This window comes from Mauremys reevesii, linkage group 11, assembly GCF_016161935.1.
Source record: "Mauremys reevesii isolate NIE-2019 linkage group 11, ASM1616193v1, whole genome shotgun sequence".
Classification (NCBI taxonomy): Eukaryota; Metazoa; Chordata; order Testudines; family Geoemydidae; genus Mauremys; species Mauremys reevesii.
Genome location: NC_052633.1, coordinates 43480632 through 43504321, shown reverse-complemented (window position 1 = coordinate 43504321; position 23690 = coordinate 43480632). Strand labels below are relative to the sequence as shown.

Sequence of the window (23690 nt, the reverse complement as noted above, 5' to 3'; positions counted from 1 at the left end):
ATCTTTATCAGAAGCCTAGCCCGAGTGACTCATTTTCTCTCCCCAGTAAGGCCCTGTCATATCCCCCATCCCACAATCTACTGTATTTACAGATATACCACCAACTCCTCACTGGGGGCTCAAGAAGCTGAATAGCTTTTACTTGTTAAGCTGTTCAGGACTCAGGCCTCTCTCTAATTCATAGCACCCCAGAAGATGAAGACAAAAGTAACCAACTGAGTTGAGTTAGTCTGTCTCAGCTGATAAATCTATCATATTCTGACTATTTTTCTTCTCTTATATGGCATAATTACCATGCCAATTTTAGTCTTCAAACTAATATCCATTGTTGCCATAGAGTCTCCATGCATTACTTCAGCTTTTGTCACCTTGTCCTTTAATATGCTCAATGTGTATTACAGGACTTCAAAGGTCACCATTCACATATACAAATCCTCCACCTGTTAGCCCCCTGCTTCATGTATTAAAAATATGGCAGTCAATTAATCACAGTTAACTCATGCAATTAACACAAAAATTAATCGCAATTAATCGAACCTATAACAATAGAATACTAATTGAAATATATTAAATATTTTGGATGTTTTTCTATATTTTCTATATTTATTTCAATTACAACACAGAATACAAAGTGCACAGTGCTCACTTTATATTATTTATTACAAATATAGGCACTATAAAAAATGAAGAAAAATACTATTCCTTTTCTTTAATTCACATCATGCAAGCACTGAAGTGCAATCTCTATTGTGAAAGCATAACTTACAAACAAATATTTGTTACATAACTGCACTCAAAAACAAAACAGTGTAAAACTTTAGAGCCTACAAGTCCACTCAGTCCTACTTCTTGGTCAGCCAATCACTCAGACAAACAAGGTTGGTTACAATTTGCAGGAGATAATGCTGCCTGCTTCTTATTTACAATGTCATCTGAAAGTGAGAACAGGCGTTCACATGGCACTGTTGTAGATGGCATAGCAAGGTATTTACATGCCAGATGTGCTAAAGATTCATATGTCCCTTCATGCTTCAGCCACCATTCCAGAGGACATGCTTCCATGCTGGTGATGGGTTCTGCTTGATAACGATCCAAAGCAGTGTGGACTGACATGTTCATTTTCATCATCTGAGTCAGATACCACCAGCAGAAGGCTGATTTTCTTTTTTGGTGGTTTGGGTTCTGTATTTTCCGCATCAGAGTGTTGTTCTTTTAAGACTTCTGAAAGCATGCTCCACACCTCATCCCTCTCAGATTTTGGATGGCACTTCAGATTCCTAAATCTTGGGTCGAGTGCTATAGCTACTTCTAGAAATCTCACATCGTTACCTTCATTGCGTTTTGTCAAATCTTCCATGAAAGTGTTCTAACAAATATGTGCTGGGTCATCATCCGAGACTACTATAGCGTGAACTATATGCAGAATGTGAGTGAAACATAGCATGAGACATACAATTCTCCCACAAAGGAATAGAGTCACAAATTTAATTAATGCATTATTTTTTAACAATCATCATCAGCATGGAAGCATGTCCTCTGGAATGGTGGCTGAAGCATGAAGGGGCATACAAATATTTAGCATATTGTCATGGAAATACCTTGCAATGCCAGCTACAAAAGTGTCATGTGAATGCCTGTTCTCACTTTCAGATGACATTGTAAACGAGAAGTAGGCAGCATTATCTCCTGCAAATTGTAACCAACCTTGTTTGTCTGAGTGATTGGCTGACCAAGAAGTAGGACTGAGTAGACTTGTAGCCTCTAAAGTTTTACACTGTTTTATTTTTGAATGCAGGTTTTTTTTCTACATAATTCTACATTTGTAAGTGCAACTTTCATGGTTAAGAGATCGCACTACAGTACTTGTATGAGGTGAGTTGAAAAATACATTTTTTACAGTGCAAATATTTGTAATAAAAAATAAATATAAAGTGAGCACTGTATACTTTGTATTCTGTTTTGTAATTTAAATAATATATTCTAAAATGTGGTAAACATCCAAAAATATTTAAAATAAATAGTATTCTATTGTTTAACATTGCAAGTTTTTTTTAAAATCGCTTGACAGCCCTAGATAAAATGAGTAAAAAGTGAGTTACAGAACTCCTGCCAGATCTTACTTCAAGCCCCTATTAACATTTAATTTTCAATGCTGTGTGCCTATTTTATCCCTATGCCTGTCTATTCTAAAGAGTAATTTCAAGGATGCAGTCTATTTTCTATTTGTTAAAAAAAATACAGTGGTACAATGTTCTAATTCATTCTAATGGAACCTAGTAGCCACAAAAAATCCCCAAAGTACCACAGATTATTCAACCCATTAATTTAAATTAAAAAAAAAAAGTGGTAGATGGCACACTGGTTAGTTATCACACTACTTATCTTCAGATCCCCACCCAAATGCACCATGTTCCAAAGACGGCTGAATATCATCAGCTTTGTATGGTTTATCTCCAGTTAATAAGGCAAACACAAAACTAGAGTTGGTCAGAACATTGACTAAATGACAACTCACCAAAAAAATTTTCAGAGGCATATCAGTTTCACTGGGAAAGATGGTCAGAGTCTGTGTGACTTAGAGCAGAGTTTTTCATCCCAAATCACTCTGAGTCTGGCAGAGCAGGAACTTGAGACTGGATCTCCAACATTCCATGCCAATACTCTAAGCACCAGGGTACAAAGTGAGAGTCAGTTCTCATCAGAAGGGACCAGAGAACACCCGGGACCCAAAAAGACCTTCCTGAACTAAAAAGCTAAGGTTTTGATCCAAAAAGAAACATTTCAATACAAATGTATTTCTGCAAAATGTTCAAAAGGTTTTGTTGACATTCCAGCATGGGACAAGAACAAATTTGATACCTTGAAAGTTGCTGTGAAATCAATCTCCATATAACTCTACACAAAAACACAATTTACAACTACATTTAATTTAATATTAAAATAGGTTTTAAAAACATTGTTTCAATGGGGACAAACAGTTGTCAGAGGAGACCGAAGAGACATTCAGATAGTAAGTACAAAAAAGAAGCACTTTCATGCTAGAAAGTCTAACCAGATGACCATACCTGTAATGCACTAACAGGGCCTCAGGAAGTTTGGATTTTACTTACAGTTTTGCTACAGATTATGTGTATGAGCAGGGGCGGCTCTAGGAATTGTGCCACCCCAAGCAGGGCAGCGCGCTGCGGGGGGCGCTCTGGCGGTCGCCGGTCCCGCAGCTCCGGTGGACCTCCTGCAGACATGCCTGCGGAGGGTCCGCTGGTCACGCGGCTCCGGTGGACCTCCCGCAGGCATGCCTGCGGATGCTCCACCGAAGCCGCGGGACCAGTGGACCCTCCGCAGGCACGTCTGCAGGAGGTCCACCAGAGCTGCGGGACCAGCGGACCATCCGCAGGCATGCCTGCGGGAGGTCCACCGGAGCCGCCTGCCGCCCTCCCGCATCACGCCGCCCCAAGCGTGCGCTTGGCGCGCTGGGGTCTGGAGCCGGCCCTGTGTATGAGCTAAGGACAGGAGCACAATCGGGGGGGGGGCAGCCCCTCCCCATTGGCCCCAGAGCAGGAAGCATGGGGGGAAGTATTAGTCCTGGCCAGTCCCAGCAGGTCTTTCTTACCAGGATGCCCCAGACCCGGGTCCCCGCTTCCGTGAACCCTGGGCTGCCATAGGCAGCAAGTGGCTAGGGCTAGAGGGGGCTCAGCTCCCCAAAATCCATTTTTTGAGCCACCCCCACATATGCCCAGTTTGGCAAGCAAAGCCCCATGCCTAGCAGTGTCAGGACAGGGCCCTACTTGTGTGCTGGATTCTCAGCAGGTGGAGCTAGATTCCTCAGTACTGGCAGGGAGTGCTGGCTCCTGAGCAGTGCTTCCCAGCAAGGTTCACTGGGACAGGGAAAGAGATCGGAGAGTCCTTGGGGAACCCCTGAGGTTATGAGGGGGGAAAGAGATGCTGAGGTAATGACCACAGTCGGGGAGGAGAGAGTGGGAGGTAACCTGGAAAATTCTGGTTGTGCCCCTGGCTGGGAACTGAGACAAAGATTCAGTGACTTGCTCAAACTGTAAAATAGGGAGAATACTTCCCTATGTCAGAGGCTAAATTAAATATCTATGAGATGTTCAGATTTTATGGTGATGAACATGGAAAAACCTATAAATAAAAATAAAATCAATCCCGGAATGTTCTGTGGCCTTATTAGACTATTCATCTGCACAGCTGCTGTGGGGATATTAGTCCCCACCTTGCATGTCAACTGTTCCCAAGTTTAGATACACAGTGGAGACAGCTGAAGATTGCTTTCTTCTAGATTGTTGTCTACAAAAATTGTGAGAGAAGTCACATTAGATAGCATAATGCAGGATTCTCCCCCTCCTCCACCCATTCCCCCACCCCTCCTGTTCTGGTCAGTTATTTGTAGATTGTTAAACTCCTCATAACAAGCAATTCCTGGAAATCTGTGTACTTTTCAATGCTTTGCTATTCATGTAATAATTGATACGCTCAAGTTAAATCAAAGAACATTAACTCCAAAGCTCTGCCAACTCAGTCATAACAAAACCATTGTATTTCATGTTTTCTTTTCCCCTTAATATATCAATAACTATTAGTAATGAAGAAAAGAGCTGGAAGTATTTATGAATGTTTTCTCAACATTTGAAAGCATTTCTATGTCATTATCAAGTGCTTGCAGCTGCTCACAAACTCAAGGTCTTAATGCAATCAGTAATAGGAGTTCTCATAACAGAACTAATATAAAAAGCCTATTTATAGCCTAAGTGCAGGCACTAGCTGAAAATTTCAGTTTTGGTCACAAGAAAATTTATACTATCTTGTTTTGCTGCACATCATGAATATTGTAGCAAGTTCTGAAGTGTATATGCATATAAACCAGTATTTAGCACATATACTTGCCACACAGTTTATATGTATGTACCTGAAATAGGAATGTTACAGTGTATCTGCGTACTGGTTTAAAATACACACACACACAGCAACTTCTCAAAGTTAAGCAATATCATGAAATCTCTATCTGGAGCTGATTGAGTCAGTAATTTCACATATTAACAAAGCTGTCATTAAAATGGCTGGGCCAAACTGGCAGCTTATTAGCAACAGAATGCCTTCCCATGACAAGCATCAGAGTTAGGGACTGAGAAGAGGAGGGAGTTTCCTTTGTGGTTGGCCATCTCATTTCTCCCATCTTGTCATTACTTCCTCCCCCCACAATTATCTTTTTTGGGTGAAAGGAGGTTGCCTCTTTTAGATCTTCGCTAAGAGGCTCTCATTTTAGAGCTGTATGACAGGATGAGTCCCTTTGCAAAAGCACGGTCTTTAAGAACTCCCTTCTCCCCATGCAAGCCTGCATGGGAAGAATACACTCCTCAGTATCTTGTGATAAGAGCTTTAGACATAACTAAAGTCTGGTCTACACTGGAATTTAAATTAGCAGAGCTACATCCACACCTGAGAGATGAGACCTATACCAACTTAGCCTCCCCGTGTAGACAGTGCTAGGTCAATGGAAGAAATCTTCCATCAATCTTGCCACTGCCTCTTGGAGAGGTGGATTAACTACAGGAAGGGTTATCAAACTGGGAGTTGAGACCCCTCAGGGGTTCGTGAGGTTATTACAGTGGGGGTCACGAGCTGTCAGCCTCCACACCAAACCCCGCTTTTCCTCCAGCGTTTATAATGGTATTAAATATATTAAAAAGTGTTTTAAATGTATAGGGGGGGGTCGCACTCAGAGGCTTGCTGTGTGAAAAGGGTCATCAGTACAAAAGTCTGAGAACCACTGAACTACAGCAATGGGAGAACCCCTCCCACCACTGTAGTGTCTACACCATTGTAGCTCTTCATTGTAGATACTCACAAAGAGAAACAACTAGACACACTGAATATGCTCAGTGATCCAATGTAATCTCTTAAAGCCCAATCATCTATGATAATTGGGCTAGAGATTCTACCAGCTCCTTATGGCAGAACCCTGCTTTATGTGGCTTTTTCTGGAGCAAGAGTGCTCTCCTGAGGATAGTGGTTTCTCCAAACTAGATTTGACATCCTTTAGGAAATAAAGGAGCACTCTTACTTCTTCACACTTACAATAAGAAAAAGTTCCCCCAAATCTAGGTGCTTGAAGAAACTTTCCCCAGCTGGAATTTACCTAATTTCCTCTCTGCAGCAAGGACACACATAGGGGGAGCCTATCGTGCCTAAGGAAGGTCAGATAATTAACCCATTCACTCCCAAATAAGTCTACACTACAAAATTATGTTGACCTAACTTATGTTGGCATACAGCCATCGCAGTTAAGTCAATTGTGTGCAGGCACACTTGGCTTCTTGTGTTAGCAGTGCACGTCCTCACCAGGGGTTCTTGTATCGATTGTATTGTCAGCATGGAGCATTGTGGGATGGCTCTTGAATGCTAGTAAAAGGTGACATAAGCAACGGAGCATCTACACTGATGTTGCATTGACCTAACTACATCAACTGTGACCCTACAGCACTCGAGGAGGTGGTGTTACTAAAGTGGCGTATTGAGGCATGTGTGTCAGCAGGAACTAAATTTAAGTGAAGACACTTCCACAGCTAGGTTGACACAAGGCAGCTTATGTCAACCTAATCGTGTAGTATAGACCAGGCTTAAGACTGAAATGTCATAGTAGAAAGTTGAAGTCCTGGTGCTCTGAAACCCAATATGCTGTATCAGTCTTTGGCCCTGCAGGAAAAAAGTGTGCACCAAATTAACAATTATTTGTAGTTGTAGCAGCAGCATTTCAGGAATGCCTAGGAGAAGTAGCCATGGACCAGGACCCCATTGTGCTAAGTGTTATAGAAACATTGTACACAAAGATGGTCCCCCTGCCCCAAACCCCTTACACTAAGTAATTGATAGATGGCCAAACGCGCTACCATAAAACTGATCTTAGTGGCCCCCCATCCTTTTTCTTACAGAAAGCAGGCTTTCCTTACCATCTGGGTTCTCCTGACTCAAAGTTTTTAGTGCTGAGGGGAGTGGACAGGCTGAGGAACAGAAAGACAACAAGATAAGTAGCAAAGTGTCAGTTTACCATGGGCTACGTGAGTGAAAACCAGTCTCTTGTCCAGATGAACTGTTCTCATCGGGAAGCTAGAAATAATCTTAAATGCACTGACATTGCAGTGGTAAACTTAGTTACGTAGGTGCCAACTAGGATCCAAGTGTGATTAGAAATGTCTTGCATTCTAATAGCCTTCAAATGACAGTCCTGTTTAGAATGGTCAAGTGTCATCACAGATATCCCTGAATAGTGTATAACTGGAAAGTAAATACATGCACACAAAGCAATTTTCATTAACAACTACTTAAAATTACTTTATATATTTTATCAAATGTTAATGTCACTGACCAGGTTTAGCTGTTGGTATCTGCTTGGCAGTATGTTCTGTTTATTTAAATATAAATTCTTCCTGTTGCAGTTACATTTTTATTTTGTGAGTGTTTCTCCCTGAATTCAGGTCACTTTCTCTTTTCAGAGACCTCTGAGTACATATCTTCACAATTTAATGGTTTCCTATTTTTAGTTTGGATAGAAATATAATATAATAAAATTAAATTACATACATACACACCCTTAAGATCTTCCCAACCATTTAAAATGCAACAGTCCAAAGATGCACTGGGATCACACCATTCTTCTGCAACAAAAAAAGCTGCACAGTAACTAAGAATAGAAAACATACTGAATTTGATTTACATTGATGTAAAAAATTAAAAAAGCCAAAAAGGCACACGGTAGAGATAGTCATAATAAAAGCTTTGATCCCAAAACATCTCAGTTTCTCAGAAATTCGCACAATACAGCTTATGGAGAAAGCTACCAACTAGTTAATATCTCATCCCGTAGTGAATAGTGTCTAAGTTGTCCACTTTACAAACCTACAGTATATGAGGTAATGTAGATGTTTATACAAAATTGTTCTGAGGTCAAAAAGCCACACCCCCTCTCAATCACCTATTATGACCAAGTTAGTTTACAAATATACAGTACAATGCCCTGATCCTACAACTGGATCTGTGCAAGCAGAACATTGCACCTGCATGGAACACCTCTGAAGTCGGTGGGACTTTTCACAGGAGCAAAGGTTTGTTTTATTGTTTGAGACGGAGGCATACTCTTAGCAAAACAATAAAGAGGTCCATATGTCTAAAACCTATAAACTGGATGAGATTATTGCAACCCTGGTTCTTCTTCCCTATTTGGTTGGTTATCCTTACTTGGCATGTCTAACATTCTAGCTCTTTGGGGAAAGAAAGTTGGTTGAGATTTTGAAATCAGTAAAAAGGGAATGAACGACACATCTTCCATTAACTTAAATGGAAGGTATATGGCACTAGGTGTCCGGTATAACAGTGATGCTTTCTCAGCATCCAGAACTGAAAGCCACCCTCCTAACTTAGCAAAGGAGAGATATGCTGATGCCATAATGTGTGGCAGCTCCCCGCCATCCCAGTCTGTTAGCAAGCCAAACAAACTCTTTGGGACTCTGCCACTCCTAACTTTGCCTTGTAAGATAACCCATGGTGTACTTCAGTTCGCAAACTCTTCAGAAGGATCTCCCTGCAGCATCCAGCCTGTCACTGGATGCCTACAGAAATACAGATCTGCTGTTTCCAAAGAGACAGAATATACACCAGCCTGTATATCTCACTTAAATACAACAGCACTGAGATAAATTATAATAAAACAAGAATACGTTTATTACTAAAGAACAGAGATTTAAGTGATACTAAGCTGAGATAATAGAAACAGAAATAGTTGCAAATAAAAACAAAAATAGATCATGTTTCTAGGAGACTACATATAACCTTAGCAGGCTCCAAGTTTTGGCTAAAGCAGTTTTCTCATCTATCCTCGCACCACCAACCCACTTAGCTGGGAATCCACTGTTCATAGATGCCAAGAGCACTAAGCGAAAGCAAGGTAGTACCAGTGGACTGGGAGGACAATAAGTAGGCTTCCCAAGACTGCATGATAGGTGTGGAAGCAAATATGGTGAGTCCACGAATGTCCTTCCCAGAAGGCAAGTCAATGAAGCTTCAAAGAGAAGGGAGGATTCTAAGGAAGCACTCATCAAAAGGCTCTGTAGAATGTGTTGCCTTGGGGAGTAAATAAAAAGATAAGGGGGAGCTCTCCAGACACCTCAGAGTGGTGGGAAGAAATTTCTATATCTTGCAAGCTGGCCTTTCTGGAGATATGGATGACGATGACACTTCTATTTGTGTCTGCATCTAGAGGCTAAGGTGCAAAAGGAAATCAATGCAGGGAAACACATATAGACACACCTGGTCAGTTTCTCCTAGGAAAAAAAGGGTCTACAGTAGGGCTGGTCAGAAATTTTCCATCAATACAGTTTTGACCAAAAAAAAAATCATAAAACAAATATTTCAATTTGTATATGCCGCCACAGTGCTTCATATCCCTGGTCTCCTGTATGGGTCAGGCTACCCGAACAGACTTTGTATCCCATGATGCACCACATGCCCTTACCAAGAGAAAAGGCTGTGGTGTATCATAAGCCCGGCCTATAGAGGAGAATGGGTGCATGGGACACCTGAACTACAACTCCCATGGAGTGCATTTCTGAATCAAGTTATTTTGGTTCCAAAGATTAGAGGCAACAGGCTGATTTCTGCTTTCCAGCCAAGTTGGGGCAGAAGGGAAGGACAGGTCCCCACTGTATTGTAGAAGAGGGCAATCGTTTCCAAATTCCCTTCATCAGCAGCACACCTGGCAGCTGCCGTCATCAGGACGAGAAACAAATCTGGGCTGCATTTAGCGTACAGACACTGAAGTCAGGAGCCTATGAAAATAAAGACAAGAGGGTCTCTAAACACTTGGATGTACCTTTCAAACTGATTAACTCCTAGAGTAGCTGGTGAGCAGCTCTCAGACAGTCTGTGCAAATGAAGAAGCCAGAGCTGATGCTTTGTCCCTGCAAGAAGGGGCTGATTCTGAGCAAATTTCAAGTCAGACCCATGACTTGGAAGCTCAGACTCTCCCATCTGATTCCCCATAGGATGCTCTCTTGACAGTTTCCATTTATCTGTCAGCTGACTGGGAAGTCTCTGCAGCCAAGGAATTTTCCTCGCTGTCCTTCCTCTCTCTCTCTCCTTTTCACCAATCTTAAACCCCTTATGCTTCTGTTACTAGACTCCTTTCCCCTGCCTCCTTTTCTTCTCTCTGGAAGAGAAAGAGGGAGGTTAGGGAAAAGATAGAGAGAACTAACAACTGAGGCAGGAGGCTACATGCCATGTTACCAGGAGATAAAGTGAACTGGAAAGGAAGTAGACTGGCAATGAAACTAGCTTTCATTGACACTTTTTTTTGCCTCCTTGCTTTCAGGACTGGATTAATTCATAGGTATTATAGATTAGAGACAATGGTCCCAGTTCTCATGTGATTAAATGAAATCTAAGATAAACAAAAGATTCTAGCCCTTGTGATTGCAACAGGAACTAACTGGAAACAGGAACCAAACGTAACCTTTGCATGGTGTGCCTGGGACAGTCTGAGACAATAGCTCAGAGACGTGAACTACACCATGTAGATCAGTGAGCTGTTAACTCCAAGACCAACTGCTCTGGGAGATCCTGCCAGCACCTTTTTATACAATAGAAAAGTCTGAGAGTGGTTGACTCTCTGGGACTGGGGGACAGTATGTTTGTAAAAACTGCAGATGACACCAAACTGGGAGGGGTTGCAAGCACTTTGGAGGACAGTATTAGAATTCAGAATGACCTTGACAAATTGATCTGAATTCAACAAGATTAAATTCAATAAAAACCACATACAAAGTACTTCACTTAGGAAGGAAATAAATCATGGGTAAAGCAAAATGGCCAAAAAACAGTTTTTAGCTCACTGGATCATTTTCAGTCTGAGCATTATGCTTTTCCAGGATAATGGGTAAACATCCTCTCCATAAAAAGACAAAAAGCAGAGGAATGTAGTAGGCACAAAGTACTCAAGCAAAAACATCCCAATATGGTACAAAAACATTCCCCAAGGATAACAGGAACACACTGACCCCTCCTAAAAGATAAGGTCAGGATAACAGTATGTAATAAAATGTTTTAAATCAAATCAACATGTACAAGGTGAGGGTAGTAACTAGCCATGTCAGGGATCAGTAACTAACTATGTCAAAGGGGCAGTGCGTAACTTGTTTGTATCGGGGTATAAAAATGTAGCTCAGAGGAAGTGTCTTTGTCTAGCCTAGAGAGGAATGGAAAGTCCAACAGTTCACTGAGCTGGTCCACTGTTACAGACATCCATGCATTACTGATCCGGAAGAGTCTGCGGCAAACTAGTACCATACTTTGTTGACAAACCTGGGTGGGTGCCTTCATCCCTTAACGAATCTTGCAGTCTTGGGCAGACCACTCGAGGTCTGCTGTGCAAGCTGTCTGCACATGGCTCGGGCAGCATATAGAGGGAAAGAACACACACACACACACACACACACACACACACAGAGCCAAGTATCTATCAGCATCTAACCACAGTATTCATCAATTGATGCATCAGCTAAATTTATCCTGACAATAGACTGGAAACATCTTAAAACACATCTTTCCAATTATCAAAGAATGGAAATGTAGACAATACATAGCAGCTTATTAGGCCTAGTCTACACACAAAAGTTGTACTGTTTTAACTACAGAGATATAGTTAAAGTAGCACAATTCCCCTAGTGTCAACAGTTTACCAGTATGAAAGTGTAGTTATATATAACAGTATATCTTAGTGTACAGAAAGGGAAAAACTATGCCAGTATAAGGCACCTTTATACCAGCATTCATATTAAAGGCTGTACTGATATAACTATTTCGTTTAACACACACGTGCATACACACACACACCCACACACAAAGTTGTTATAGCAGTACGAAAATCTGTACGTAGAACAAGACTTTGTTTAGCAGACTACTTTTTCAGGTTAGCTGAAACATGGCATTTATCCTTAAGTTTCTACCTACTTACCACCAAAACTTTTTGCTGTCATTGTTTTATATAGTTTGCATTCATTTTTTAAGCAAAAAATCTAATCCTCATTAATGCATTCAATTCCCTGCTGTACTCCCAGCCTTAAAAAAAAAAAAATCTTAGCATAATAACAAAATTTGAAAGAAATGAAACGTTAAGGTTCCTGTATCAGAGGGGTAACCACGTTAGTCTGGATCTGTAAAAGCAGCAAAGAGTCCTGTGGCACCTTATAGACTAACAGACGTATTGGAGCATGAGCTTTTGTGGGTGAATACCCACTTCATTCCACTACATGCATCTGACAAAGTGGGTATTCACCCACGAAAGCTCATGCTCCAATACATCTGTTAGTCTATAAGGTGCCACAGGACTCTTTGCTGCTTTTAAGGTTCATGAGTCCTAAAAGCATTTATATCTTGTGCAAAAAATGAATCTAAAAAGAAGATAGTTCATAGTCCTACATGACTTCTAATATTCACAAGTACAACCACCACCACTTAACTGGAAATTCATGAACCATTCAAGTGGGAGCACAGGTGTCTCCCCTTTCTATTTCAGTTAATCAACCCTAAGCCTGAGGGAGTTTTCAAGTCAAGAGATAATATTTGTTTTTATCTAGTTTTGTCACTGGGACTTAGCAAATTTGTCAGATATTTAGCAATGCACAATTACTAACAGCTCTATTTGTAACTGTGAAAAATGAGGTTTCAAATGGAAATACTGAAAAACTTTGAACTATAGTGGCAGTAAAGGAGAAGGGTTATGAGAGTGTCAAATGCTTACTGTTAATTTTAACCTTTGATTAGTAAATATTTAAAGAAAGGCCATGTTCTATGCCATAAAGTTGTTCTTTGCCATGAAATTTTAAACCAAGTTACTAATGCAAGGCAGGAAATTCTGAAAGCAAGCAAACAATCATACTGGAACTTAAAATGTGTATTACAGCACTGTTTTTCTAAAATGAAAATTATGGTATTATTTAAAGCGTATTTGGTCTCAATGATAAAAATATCCATTTGTTGAGAACACCAAGAAAGAGAAACACAAAGATAACATTTAAAGGAATAAACTGTTCTTTTCACCTTGAGATTCACTGTAGTTTTATTTTTACACTTCAAATTGGATTCAAGGAAATTCAAAGCACTAATTACCTTGAATGACTTGTGGTAAAATAGTTTTTGGCTTATCCTTGAGCAAAGCAAGAACTGTCACTCCAGGGCAAATTACTCTTGTTTTGTCATCACAGACCACTGAAAACTGAAACTTAACTGACTCAAGGCTTTAATAATTTCAATAACCCTTTAAATACTGGTCTTTACTTAACATGAATGGGGGAAAATGAAAAAGTATACTAGATAATATAAAAAGAGATTGGGTAATCTGCTAATGACCAGAAAAACAAACATGCATTTTTCTGTTGGATTTTGTTTGATATAAATTACAGAAGAAAGTACTGACATTCATATATCTAATGGTCACACTTTAAAGCACAAAACAAAGATCAGAGCTATAATCTATTTTCCTCTTTAAATTAAGAAACTACAAGGAATGTAAAAATATATGTAGTATAGCATGCATAGAATCCAATAAAATATACCAAAGATAGAAATGTGATTTGCCATTCCTGATCATACCATAGATTCAACTCTTATATACTTCTTCTGACAATAACAAATGGTTGACCCTTAAGAGAAAGGCAAAATTCCCCACCAATATACTTGGCTAATTCTGCAAAGCTGTACTTTAGGGCTAAATTTTCTTCCTGGTCCCTGCAGAGGAACATATTATGCCCTGAAGCAAGATATTTGATGACTCTTTGCTGAGCATGCATATATACACACGAGTTATTTATGGCCAAAACTATCCAGCCGTCTTATATTACATCTACAGTATTTGACAGTGATTTCCTACAGAAGTGAATTCCACAGACTGATTACATATGTACTGTTACTGTATGAAGTGTTTCCTTTTATTTGTTCTAAATTTTACAGACACTGATTTTGTCTCTGTTCTTGTATTACTCGTGCACTAAGGAAAAAATAAGAGAGAGCAGGGAACAGACTGGTTTTCTCTAAGCAGAGCAATACAACTCAGCATTTTGTATTCTCAGACCAAGGCCTGATCTTGCAATCAACCCCACCCAGGTGCAATCTCACACCCACACAGCTCCTTGCGGAAATCAAGTCTTACAAATACCTAAAATAGATTGATAGGTATTAGTTCAAGAAGTACCAGTGTGCCTCAAAGTGTACAGCTCACTCCTTGGGATACCCATCTCAGTCCCTCTTTCCCCACTTGAAAAGAACTCAAGACTTGTGAGCCTACTGGCCCTATAGTACACAGTCTTTTTTTTATTTGTTTTATTAAATCAAAGCTCTTGTGTAGTTTTATCTGTTCAAATTTTAAGAGAGTGTTAAGTTTCTTCAGCAAAAGCTATTCTGTTTATATGGTGTTGGCTCATTAGACCATCCATGAATTATAACATTAGAATATCCAAAAATTATAACATTCAAAAAAACAGTCAGAGAACACTTCAACCTCCCTGGTCACTCAATTATCGACCTAAAAGTCGCAATTCTCAAAAAAAACAGACTCCAATGAGAAACTTCAGAACTGGAATTAATTTGCAAACTGGACACCAATAAAGTAGGCTTGAATAAATACTGGGAGTGGATGGGTCATTACACAAAGTAAAAACTATTTCCCCATGCTAACTTTCCCCTACTGTTACTCACACCTTCTTGTCAACTGTGTGAAATTGGCCATCCTGACGATCACTACAAAAGTTATTTTTCTCCTGCTGATAATAGCCCACCTTAATTGATTAGTCTCATTAGAGTTGGTATGGCAATGCCCATTTTTTCATGTTCTCTATGTGTATGTGTATACACACACACCTTCCTACTGTATTTTCCACTGACAAAGTGGGTTTTAGCCTACAAAAGCTTATGCCCAAATAAATTTGTTAGTCTCTAAGGTGCCACAAGTACTCCTCGTTCTTTTTGCTGATACAGACTACACAGCTACCACTCTGAAACCTGTTTTAACAGTAAGTTTCAGGCACCTGTGGTACAAAATTCTGTTCTAATAAATGTTGCCATAATATCAGGACTGCAGTCAATGATGACATAATGCAAAACTTTCCCAAACTGTATGAGGAAACGGGAGATTGACAGCTGTGTTGATAGTGCAGAACTGAATAACGTTTAAACACAGATGTCCCACTTCCCAAGCATGTAGGCAATTGATCATTCTGCTATAAAAGCAAGTTAGTAGCCCACGTAAACTCAATTCTGGCAAGTCAGTCCCATTAAACAGGTGTCCTAGTCAGTCAGCATTCACTGTGGTGTGTTTGACAATGCTTTAAACAAAGACAAAAAGGTCAACAGAAGAGTAAACTTCAGCTTGGGAAAGTAAAAGTTCACACTTAGTCAAAAATGAAAGATTGCTTAAAAATATTAACACTAAGTGGTAACTCCATCTCTGGGTGTGTCCTAAAGATTACAAATAAAATAGAACTGACAATTTCAATTAGGCTGGGTGATGGATATTTGAGAGCTAAAAGGGTGTATAAAATAAATAAATAAAAAGATATGCAAATTAGGAGCACACCATTGTTCAATCTAGGTTATACACGTCTATTCCAATCAAGTGTCTGAAACATCTGAGATAATATTCCAATAAATAATCCAAACCTCTTTCAAATTAGGGAAATACTGTAGTTCATTTTAAAACTGGAAGCCACATGAGGATGGTGTTCGATTACTTTGACTTGTAGTGTAGTGGGAGAAATGAATAGAGGAAAACCACAGATATCTTGAACAGACCATGAGACAAATTAAACCTCTCCTTCCTGAGACCAAAGATTATAGGGAAAATGTTGGGAAATCCCTCCCAAAAATCTATTAAACAGACCACTCTGGAGATGTCTTTGGGTAAGTACCTATAAAACAGTCGGTAAGACTTCACATAAAAAAAGGGTTTGATACAATATAAAATAACTTTTCATTTTATTTTCTGAATATAAGAAATGGTTCTGTTGTATACCTCTAGTGTCTTGTTTTTATAATGTTTTTAGGCATTTTTCTTTTAGAAGCATACTTGGTTGACAATGATACGTTAGGCTTATATAGAAGGTAACTTTGTAAAATTTTCCTTTACTTGTCTCTATTGCTTAAATTCATCAGGAAAATAAATTAAAGTGAGAAGGAAGTGTCTAATATGACAGTCTGTGAAAACATATCAGAGGTATGAAGGAGAAAAGCTTTTATTATATATAGTGCTCATGGCTAAAGTATTTGACAGTAACATAAATTACATTTTTCTTTTTAGAGAGATGATGAATTCCTTTATTGCAGGTGGCTTTGAGGTTTCCAGTAGAGTATAACATTCAAGTACTTCTGCATAGTTATAATATAGTCACAGTAGCATTTGTGTATGTATTAAATATACAGCAGCTCTGTTACAATGGAGTAAAAATAAGTGGCTAAAGCAACCACTGGGAACTGGGACTCATGAATTTTAGCACACAGAATCTTACACTTATTTTGTGAAACCTTTTGACAAGTACTTCAGCTCTCTGCACATCTGTTTACCCATGTGCAAGGAAGATAATACTTTACTGTAAAAAAAGTATTAGAAGGTTTAAATCGGAATTGCAAAGCCAAACAGAAATGAGAGTCAATATTTGGTTAATAAGCATATTTCTGGACTTAAAGCATTTTTAATTTAACTCTTCATTGCAATTTACATCGGTAAAGTGCTGGCATTCTCAGCAGACAGATATGGGCTTGATCACATTTCTATTGCTTTCACTGCGCAAGACCCCTTTGACTTTACTGAGCATTGGATCAGGCCCTATATAATACATTTATTTTAACTCCATCTTTGAAGAAGTCCCAAGATTTTTAATCCACTGATACTGCTTTTACCACACACAATATTTTTCTCCTTAAATGGGAGACAAAAAGATAGTACAAAGAGTAGGAATGGGACCAAAAAGATTTGGGTCCCAGGGCAAGAGCCTTTAACTGAACTAGACTGCAATAAAAGCAGTAAAGATATGAAACTTACATTTATACTCATACACCCGGGGTGGGCAAACTACAGTCCAGGGGCTGCATCCGGCTCTTCAGATGTTTTAATCTGGCCCTCAAGCTCCCGACAGAGAGTGGGGTCCAGGGTTTTCCCTGCTCCCCATGTGCCATGGCTCCACACAGCTCCGGGAAGCAGCGGCATGTTCCCCTCTAGCACCTATGCGTAGGGGCAGTCAGAGGGCTCCACACGCTGCCTTGCCCTAAGCGCCGCCCCAGCAGCTCCCATTGGCCGGGAACCATGAGCATTCATGGCCTGCCATACAATTTCCATACCCAGATGTGGCCCTTGGACCAAAAAGTTTACCCACCCATCATACACCAACCTCAGTATCGAGTTAACTAATGAAGACAAGTATTTTTCAACTGGATGGGCTAAAACATCATGCACTTGGGCTCTTGCATGTTAAAGCAGGACTTGAAAAATCTGTTTACTAGCTTCAAGAAGGAAGATTGCCATGTTGAGTGGAGGCAGAGACAGGTCTAAGCCTTCAATAGGAGGTGTTTAAACTTACTTTTAAAAAAAATTTCTAGTCCTTATGATGGCAAAGAATTTTCCAAACATGAGCTGATTCAATGTATTCTTCCTGGCTCTTCTGCTGTTTAGAGCTTCCCCAGGCATTAAAATTACAAGTGTGCACTCAGTTTCACTGTTGGCATTCAAAATCCTGTGGACAGTTGTGACACTGACAAGAATTATGTCAATTTTACTCCTTTACTGCAAAACAGAGCAATAATAGTATAAGCAAACACCACTGTTATTCCTAGGTGAAGACAAGAAGGACCCAAAACAGAATTAGGTGGTGAAGGCTGAAGTAGTGGTGCTCTCTAGCTCCAGTCCCCCACCACAAACCCCCAACCTTCAGGGCGGGAGATTGCAGAAAAGTTAAAATAATGGACAATCTTGCACAACTTGTCATAGGGAAAAAGGGGTCCTTTGCATCAGCCTCAAGACACATTTCAAAAAGGAGCTAACTAAGACTGGGAAGAAGTTGAGACATCGTGACTCAGCAGTTGGAACAGTGAGCCAGATTTTCTCCATGACAGGGGTTCTCATGTTAGGACAACAAGAGGGGCCTGAAAATGCCATCCAGATGGACTTCTTTCAGAACACTGTCCCCTGTAATGGGACAGGTTTAAAGGGTTTGGTAGGGATTATCAAAGAGATCCTCCCCCCTCAAATTTTTGACACCTCACATACCACAGGAGGACATTTTCCAGTAGAAGCTATGCCTTTGAACAGCAGCAGCCATGGAGGGGGTCAGCTCCAGATAAATGAATGCTGCTGGTAGCCATGTTATCTTCGACAGTTTCTTAGTGAAAATCTGAAGGTTGCACAAGGAACAGTACTACAGTGTGTAGGTACTCACCAGCTCTACCTCCTCTTGCACTTGTCCTGCCTATCAAGACACCTCACAGGAAAGATCCCATAGAGAACCAGAGAATGAGCGTGCAGAGACAATGCCCCGGAGGTAGCACCACTGGGAGTGTTCTACCCAGATAAAGTTTCTTCCACCCACAAAAATAAAAGAAACTGAAGAGTTGAGATGGACCAATTTTTGAGAGACAAACTGAAAGTTTGAACTGAAGAAAGCAGCAGTATTCAATGCTGAAATGAAAGCTTAACTGCTTTTGCTCTCTAGTATCCATCCATGCTCAAGCATGTTATAAGTGAACATGGACTACAAAAGAATAGTTTCTGGCAACTTATTTTTTTTCCTCCCCAGAAAAGATGACCCACTATTGGAGTGCAAATCCTACCTGAACTCTTGAAAGCTGTGATAATGCTTCCTCTGACTAGCATTTAAGAGATTCGCTTAATTAATATTGTATATGTATACCACAGAATTTGGACATAAACCCACTATCCACTTACCATGGTGAAAAGCTTGGTATCCAAGCTCTTTAATTATCAATATGTTTTGTTTTTACAGCTATACTAACAACATTAAACTCTTTAGATGAAAAGCTGTTCAGTTACTGTGGACACTCAGCTGCTATGGTCTAATTATAATGATGGGCAAGGTATAAATTTAATTTTTTACTCAAGGATGACAAAGCATTACCTGCTTGCAATTTCTCTTTACTTGTCACAGATCAATCAGTCACATCTCAATTATAAAAAATATTCAAGTCTCTTAGATGTATTGGACTATGGATTCCAAAAAGTCATTATCACCACTATTAATAGTCTGTTTATTAGACTGTATATCTTAATTTCTTGGGAATATTTATTATTTAGAATTGGATCAGTTAAGTAGATAATTGTATATTTCATTGAAGATTGGAGAAAAAAACCCACTAAGTGTTTTAACAAAAAATAACTCATAAATCTTACCTGCTTTTTTCTTGAAGTTGCCTTGGGCAACAGGCTGGCTGACAAAACCGATGAAAGCGGAGAGCAACATAGCTCAGGAAAAGGGTTTGGAATTGATGGGATTTCCAACGCACCAAGCTCTTTCTTTTTGATCCTACATCAACAAAATATACAACAGCTATTGTATAAATACAATATACATTAGGACATTAATATTAGGGAATTTGCCACATTAGTTATTGGTCACATTACTAGCACTTTTTTATCAAAAGGCTGTACTGATTAAAATGCACATGATTAATTTTGCACATGCAGGATTTCCTTATACTCCCCAAACTCTCCCATCTCCCCCACTGTTGCCAATTTAATCATTTTCCAACCCTTCCCAGCCCCTGTAAACTTAACACGCCCTCTAATTTCAATTCCTGGGGTAGACTAAATTAAATCCCAGTAACAACCCATGGATGTAAAGTTAATTGCTAGTGTAAATCTTTACAGCATGAGGGCTTCAATGTGTCCATACTGTTTTCAGATATTGCAAATATTTTCAGGACCCCGATTCTTACGCATGCGCTTAACTTTACTATAACGAGTAGTTCTATCTGTTTGAAGAGAGCTACTCATGATAAAGTTAAGTACCTGCATGAGTTCAGGGCTGCAGGGGGGGGGTGCAAGTGGGGCAATTTTCCCCAGGCCCCACAGGGGCCCCTGCGAGAATATAGTATTCTATAATATTGCAACTTTTTTTATGGAAGGGGCCCCCAAAATTGCTTTTCCCCAGGCCCCCTGAATCCTCTGGGTGGCCCTGCATGAGTTTTTTCAGGGTCAGGTCCCAAGGTGATTCATAGCTTGGAATTTCACATAGGAAAAATATTCCTTTCTGCCTGTAAGTTTGTCTTCTTTCCTTTAATGACTCCTTAATTAGCTATAAGACTCAGTATAGGGTCATGTTTTTAAAATCTAAGTTTGTATTTATTTCAAATACCACCAGCCAGTACCTGTGAGATTTTCAGCAGATTACCACTTCCATAATCATTTTTGCAAGATCACTTTCGCATTAATTTAAAAAATAAATAATTGTAACCAGCAAGACCTAAGCTTTTAGGGTGCTATTTTACACAATTTGCATGCTATATTACACAATTTTCTGACATGTAAAATATAAGTTAGCACCTATTCTTCTAGGCAATAGAAATCAAAACACCATAAATCTTGATTTGATTTTGCAAGCATTCCTTCCACTGCCCCCAATTGGTGGGAGTTGAAGACAGGGGTTAATGTTTAACCTCTTCATTACTGTATTAGTGTCATTCTATGGGTCAATTGTTAATTGGTATGATAAGAATATTTAGCCTCTTCCACATCATTAAATTACTTTTGAGGCTGCTTTTGTTTCTTGGAGTATTTAGAGAACATTAATTTACAGGGAATATATAGCGTTTAGCAGGAGTGGAAAGTATTGAGCTCACACTGTTTTGAGGTGTGGGAGAAGTTAATGTAGACAAAATATCAGACACTTCCTAAAAGCCTAACAGCTACTTTTCTTTTAATACAAGTTGAAATATCTTCCTTTTGAAACATGAGTTTAATGACTGGTGAAAGTACCTGGTACAAAAATCACTTCGAGTGGTTATAACTCTTACAGAAGCTGCTTTAATAGTAGATGTTCCTGGCAAAAGGAGTTCTCTTATCTTACAAGCTGATTGATTTCACTTTTTAAAAGTGTGGTGTATAATGTTGCCCAGAGCCTTGCCAGATCAAGTTCTGAAACTACAAAACAGCAATATTCATTATGTCCCAAAAAAATCAGTGGAAGTTTATGGCTTGTGTGAAATATTTTGTTGCTGATAAGACTCAACTTTAAAACCTTTAAAAGAGTAAAATGTGGGTTAAAAGATCTTAAGGAAGAAATTAAAGAAGTGAAGACCTAAAACATTGCTCCATAAAGGTCCCTATCCTGAAAAGACTTGTGAGTGTACTTAACTTTACTACTGTAAGTAGCTCCATTGATTTCAAAGAGACTACTCACAGCAGGAGTATGCTTAAGCGTTTGCAGGAGTGGGGACTAACATTATCTGTCCAGAGCCAATAAAAAAGGGGGTTTATTTTAATTGAAGAAAAAGATGCTTCCGCTACAGTACACCTCACATCTCTTTCCATTTCCAGCTGCAACTTCCTTATTCTGCCTTTGATGTGGCAAACCTTTGACAGTATTTTCCGAAAATTGTGCAAATAGTTTTTCTTCTGTTCCTGTCCGACCTCACTATTACTCAGACATCAGACCTTTGCGATGGCTTCCTCTGGTTGGTTTTGATCAGGGTGTGGGGCGAGCCACACACACCACCTGGGTGTAAGTAGCATCAGAACAGGAGCGTCGCCTCGTGTAACCAACACACGTTCACCTCCGAGCCTTGTTTTCGCTTAGGAGCCTGCCCGCAAGACGCCGGTGAGGCTCTGGAGGGGAGACGGCGCGTTTCTGGGGCGGGATAACGCTTCTGCTCGATCCCGGGAACTTGGAGCCACCTGTAGCCACCCAGGGAGCAGAGGGCCAGCCGGCATCCGTCCTGCAGAGCCGCTGCCCCCCACCCGTTCAGCCTTACCTGTCTGGCCCGGGCCGGGGCCCCGCAGGGGGGATGAGAGGAGCGCGCTGGGCTAGCCAGGGGGAAGGAGCCAAGTCCCCGCTGCTCTCCTGGGAGGGAGCCGGCGTCCCGGCAGCCCTCCGTGCGCTCCTCGGCAAATCTGGCAGCGGGGCAGCCATCGCGGCGGCGCCTCTAAGGTACCATCCTCCGGCTCAGCCCGAACGAGAGGCACTGGCAGCAGCTGATCAGTCAGGCAGCAGCGTGAGTGCCGGCGGGCCGGACTTGTAGGGTGGGGGCTGCGGGGGGGAGCGCGAGCGCCGCCCGGGCTGCAGCAGCCCCCCAAGCCCCTTCCCCAGCGATATGGGGAGCGCCCTGCGCTGCCGAGGCTCCCGCGCTAGGGGCCCCTGGGCGAGGCGGGCTCCCTAAACTCATTGCCCGCCCGCCCTACGCCAGCACAGCCGCACACCCGGGGACCCCGTCAGCTGAGCAGCAGCCGAGCCCGGAGGCGCCTCTGGACAAGGGCGGGCTGGAGAGCCCGGGCTTCAGGCTCCCCCCACTCCAGAGGGGGGACCCGCCGGGCGGGCAGCGGCTTATTGGGGTCACTCTCCAGCCGCGCCCCGCTACAGAAACAGAGACATTAACCCTTAACGCACCGGGGGGGGGCAGGTTTGTTCCCTCCCGGCACCTGACACGGGCGGTTCCTTGTGAGAGTCGCTGGCTCCCTGGCCCGCTGCAGCTCCTTGGGACAGTTAGCAATGGTTTGACTCCAGCGCGGGTTGGGGCGCCAGGGGGCTAAGGGACTGACCTAGGCTCAGGAAGCCTTTGATTCAATTCCCACCTCTACTACCTACCTCCTATGGGATCTCCCTCCCTGGCCCCGTTCCCATCTGGAAAAAGAAAGTTAAAATATCGTCCCCCCCCCCCCTCCCAAGTTTAGTTTGTAAACTCCTGAGGCAGGGATCGTCTTTTCTATGCGCATAAACAGCCCCAGCCCAATGGGGGGCCAGGCATCCTTGGGACCTGTGAGTGCCCAGAGACACAGTGGGGCTTAGTCTGGGATTTAGGCATCTGAGGCACTACTGTGAGCCAAAAAACCTCCACTCAGCTAAGTAGGGCCCCCAAATCACTAAGTGCTTGCTAACATTTCAGCTATAAAAGTTCCCTAGCCACCGACATTTCTGCCTCGGAGCATGCATATCTCAGGCACGCAACCAGCTGCTCATGTCATGCCTTCAGCCCAGCAGGAGCCTCAAACAATAGGAAGATAAGTGTTGTCCCACCTTTCTTTCATGCAGGGCCTGATCGAGTAACTCCACACAGGACTCACCCAGTAGTGGGGAGAAAGACATGATTCCTTGTCACTTTTAGCCCAGTGATTAGGGTATTAAACTAAGATATATGATGTGCATCCGATGAAGTGGGTATTCACCCACGAAAGCTCATGTTCCAATACGTCTGTTAGTCTATAAGGTGCCACAAGACTCTGCTGCTTTTACAGATCCAGACTAACACGGCTACCCCTCTGATACTTAAGATATATGAGCGATCCTGGTTCCCCTGCCTGATGATGTGAAGGAATTTGAATAGGAGTTTCCCTCCTTTCGGGGGAGCACCCTAACCACAGAACTACCCGCTCCTGTTGAAACCAGTCTACTCTGTACAAATAATTAAATATGCAT

General features: G+C 41.2%; 1 protein-coding gene across 12 annotated transcripts in view; it reads right to left on the bottom strand.

Annotated features, from left to right (window-relative positions):
• Positions 1-23690, bottom strand: part of GRB14 (growth factor receptor bound protein 14) — a 132454-nt gene that overhangs the window by 71417 nt on the left and 37347 nt on the right. For 10 of the 12 annotated variants that reach the window (XR_005586272.1, XR_005586273.1, XR_005586270.1 and 7 more), the window contains exons 1-2: positions 22033-22252; positions 19454-19586 (exon numbers count right to left, since the gene is read on the bottom strand). Coding sequence is in view for 8 of the 12 variants with exons in the window: in XM_039495164.1 (XP_039351098.1) it covers positions 19454-19586; positions 22033-22190 (291 nt within the window). In the remaining 4 variants the exon portion in view is untranslated. Of the gene's footprint in view, positions 1-19453; positions 19587-22032; positions 22253-23690 lie in introns of those variants that run through there. The other 2 variants (XM_039495170.1, XM_039495165.1) reach the window with 1 other exon arrangement.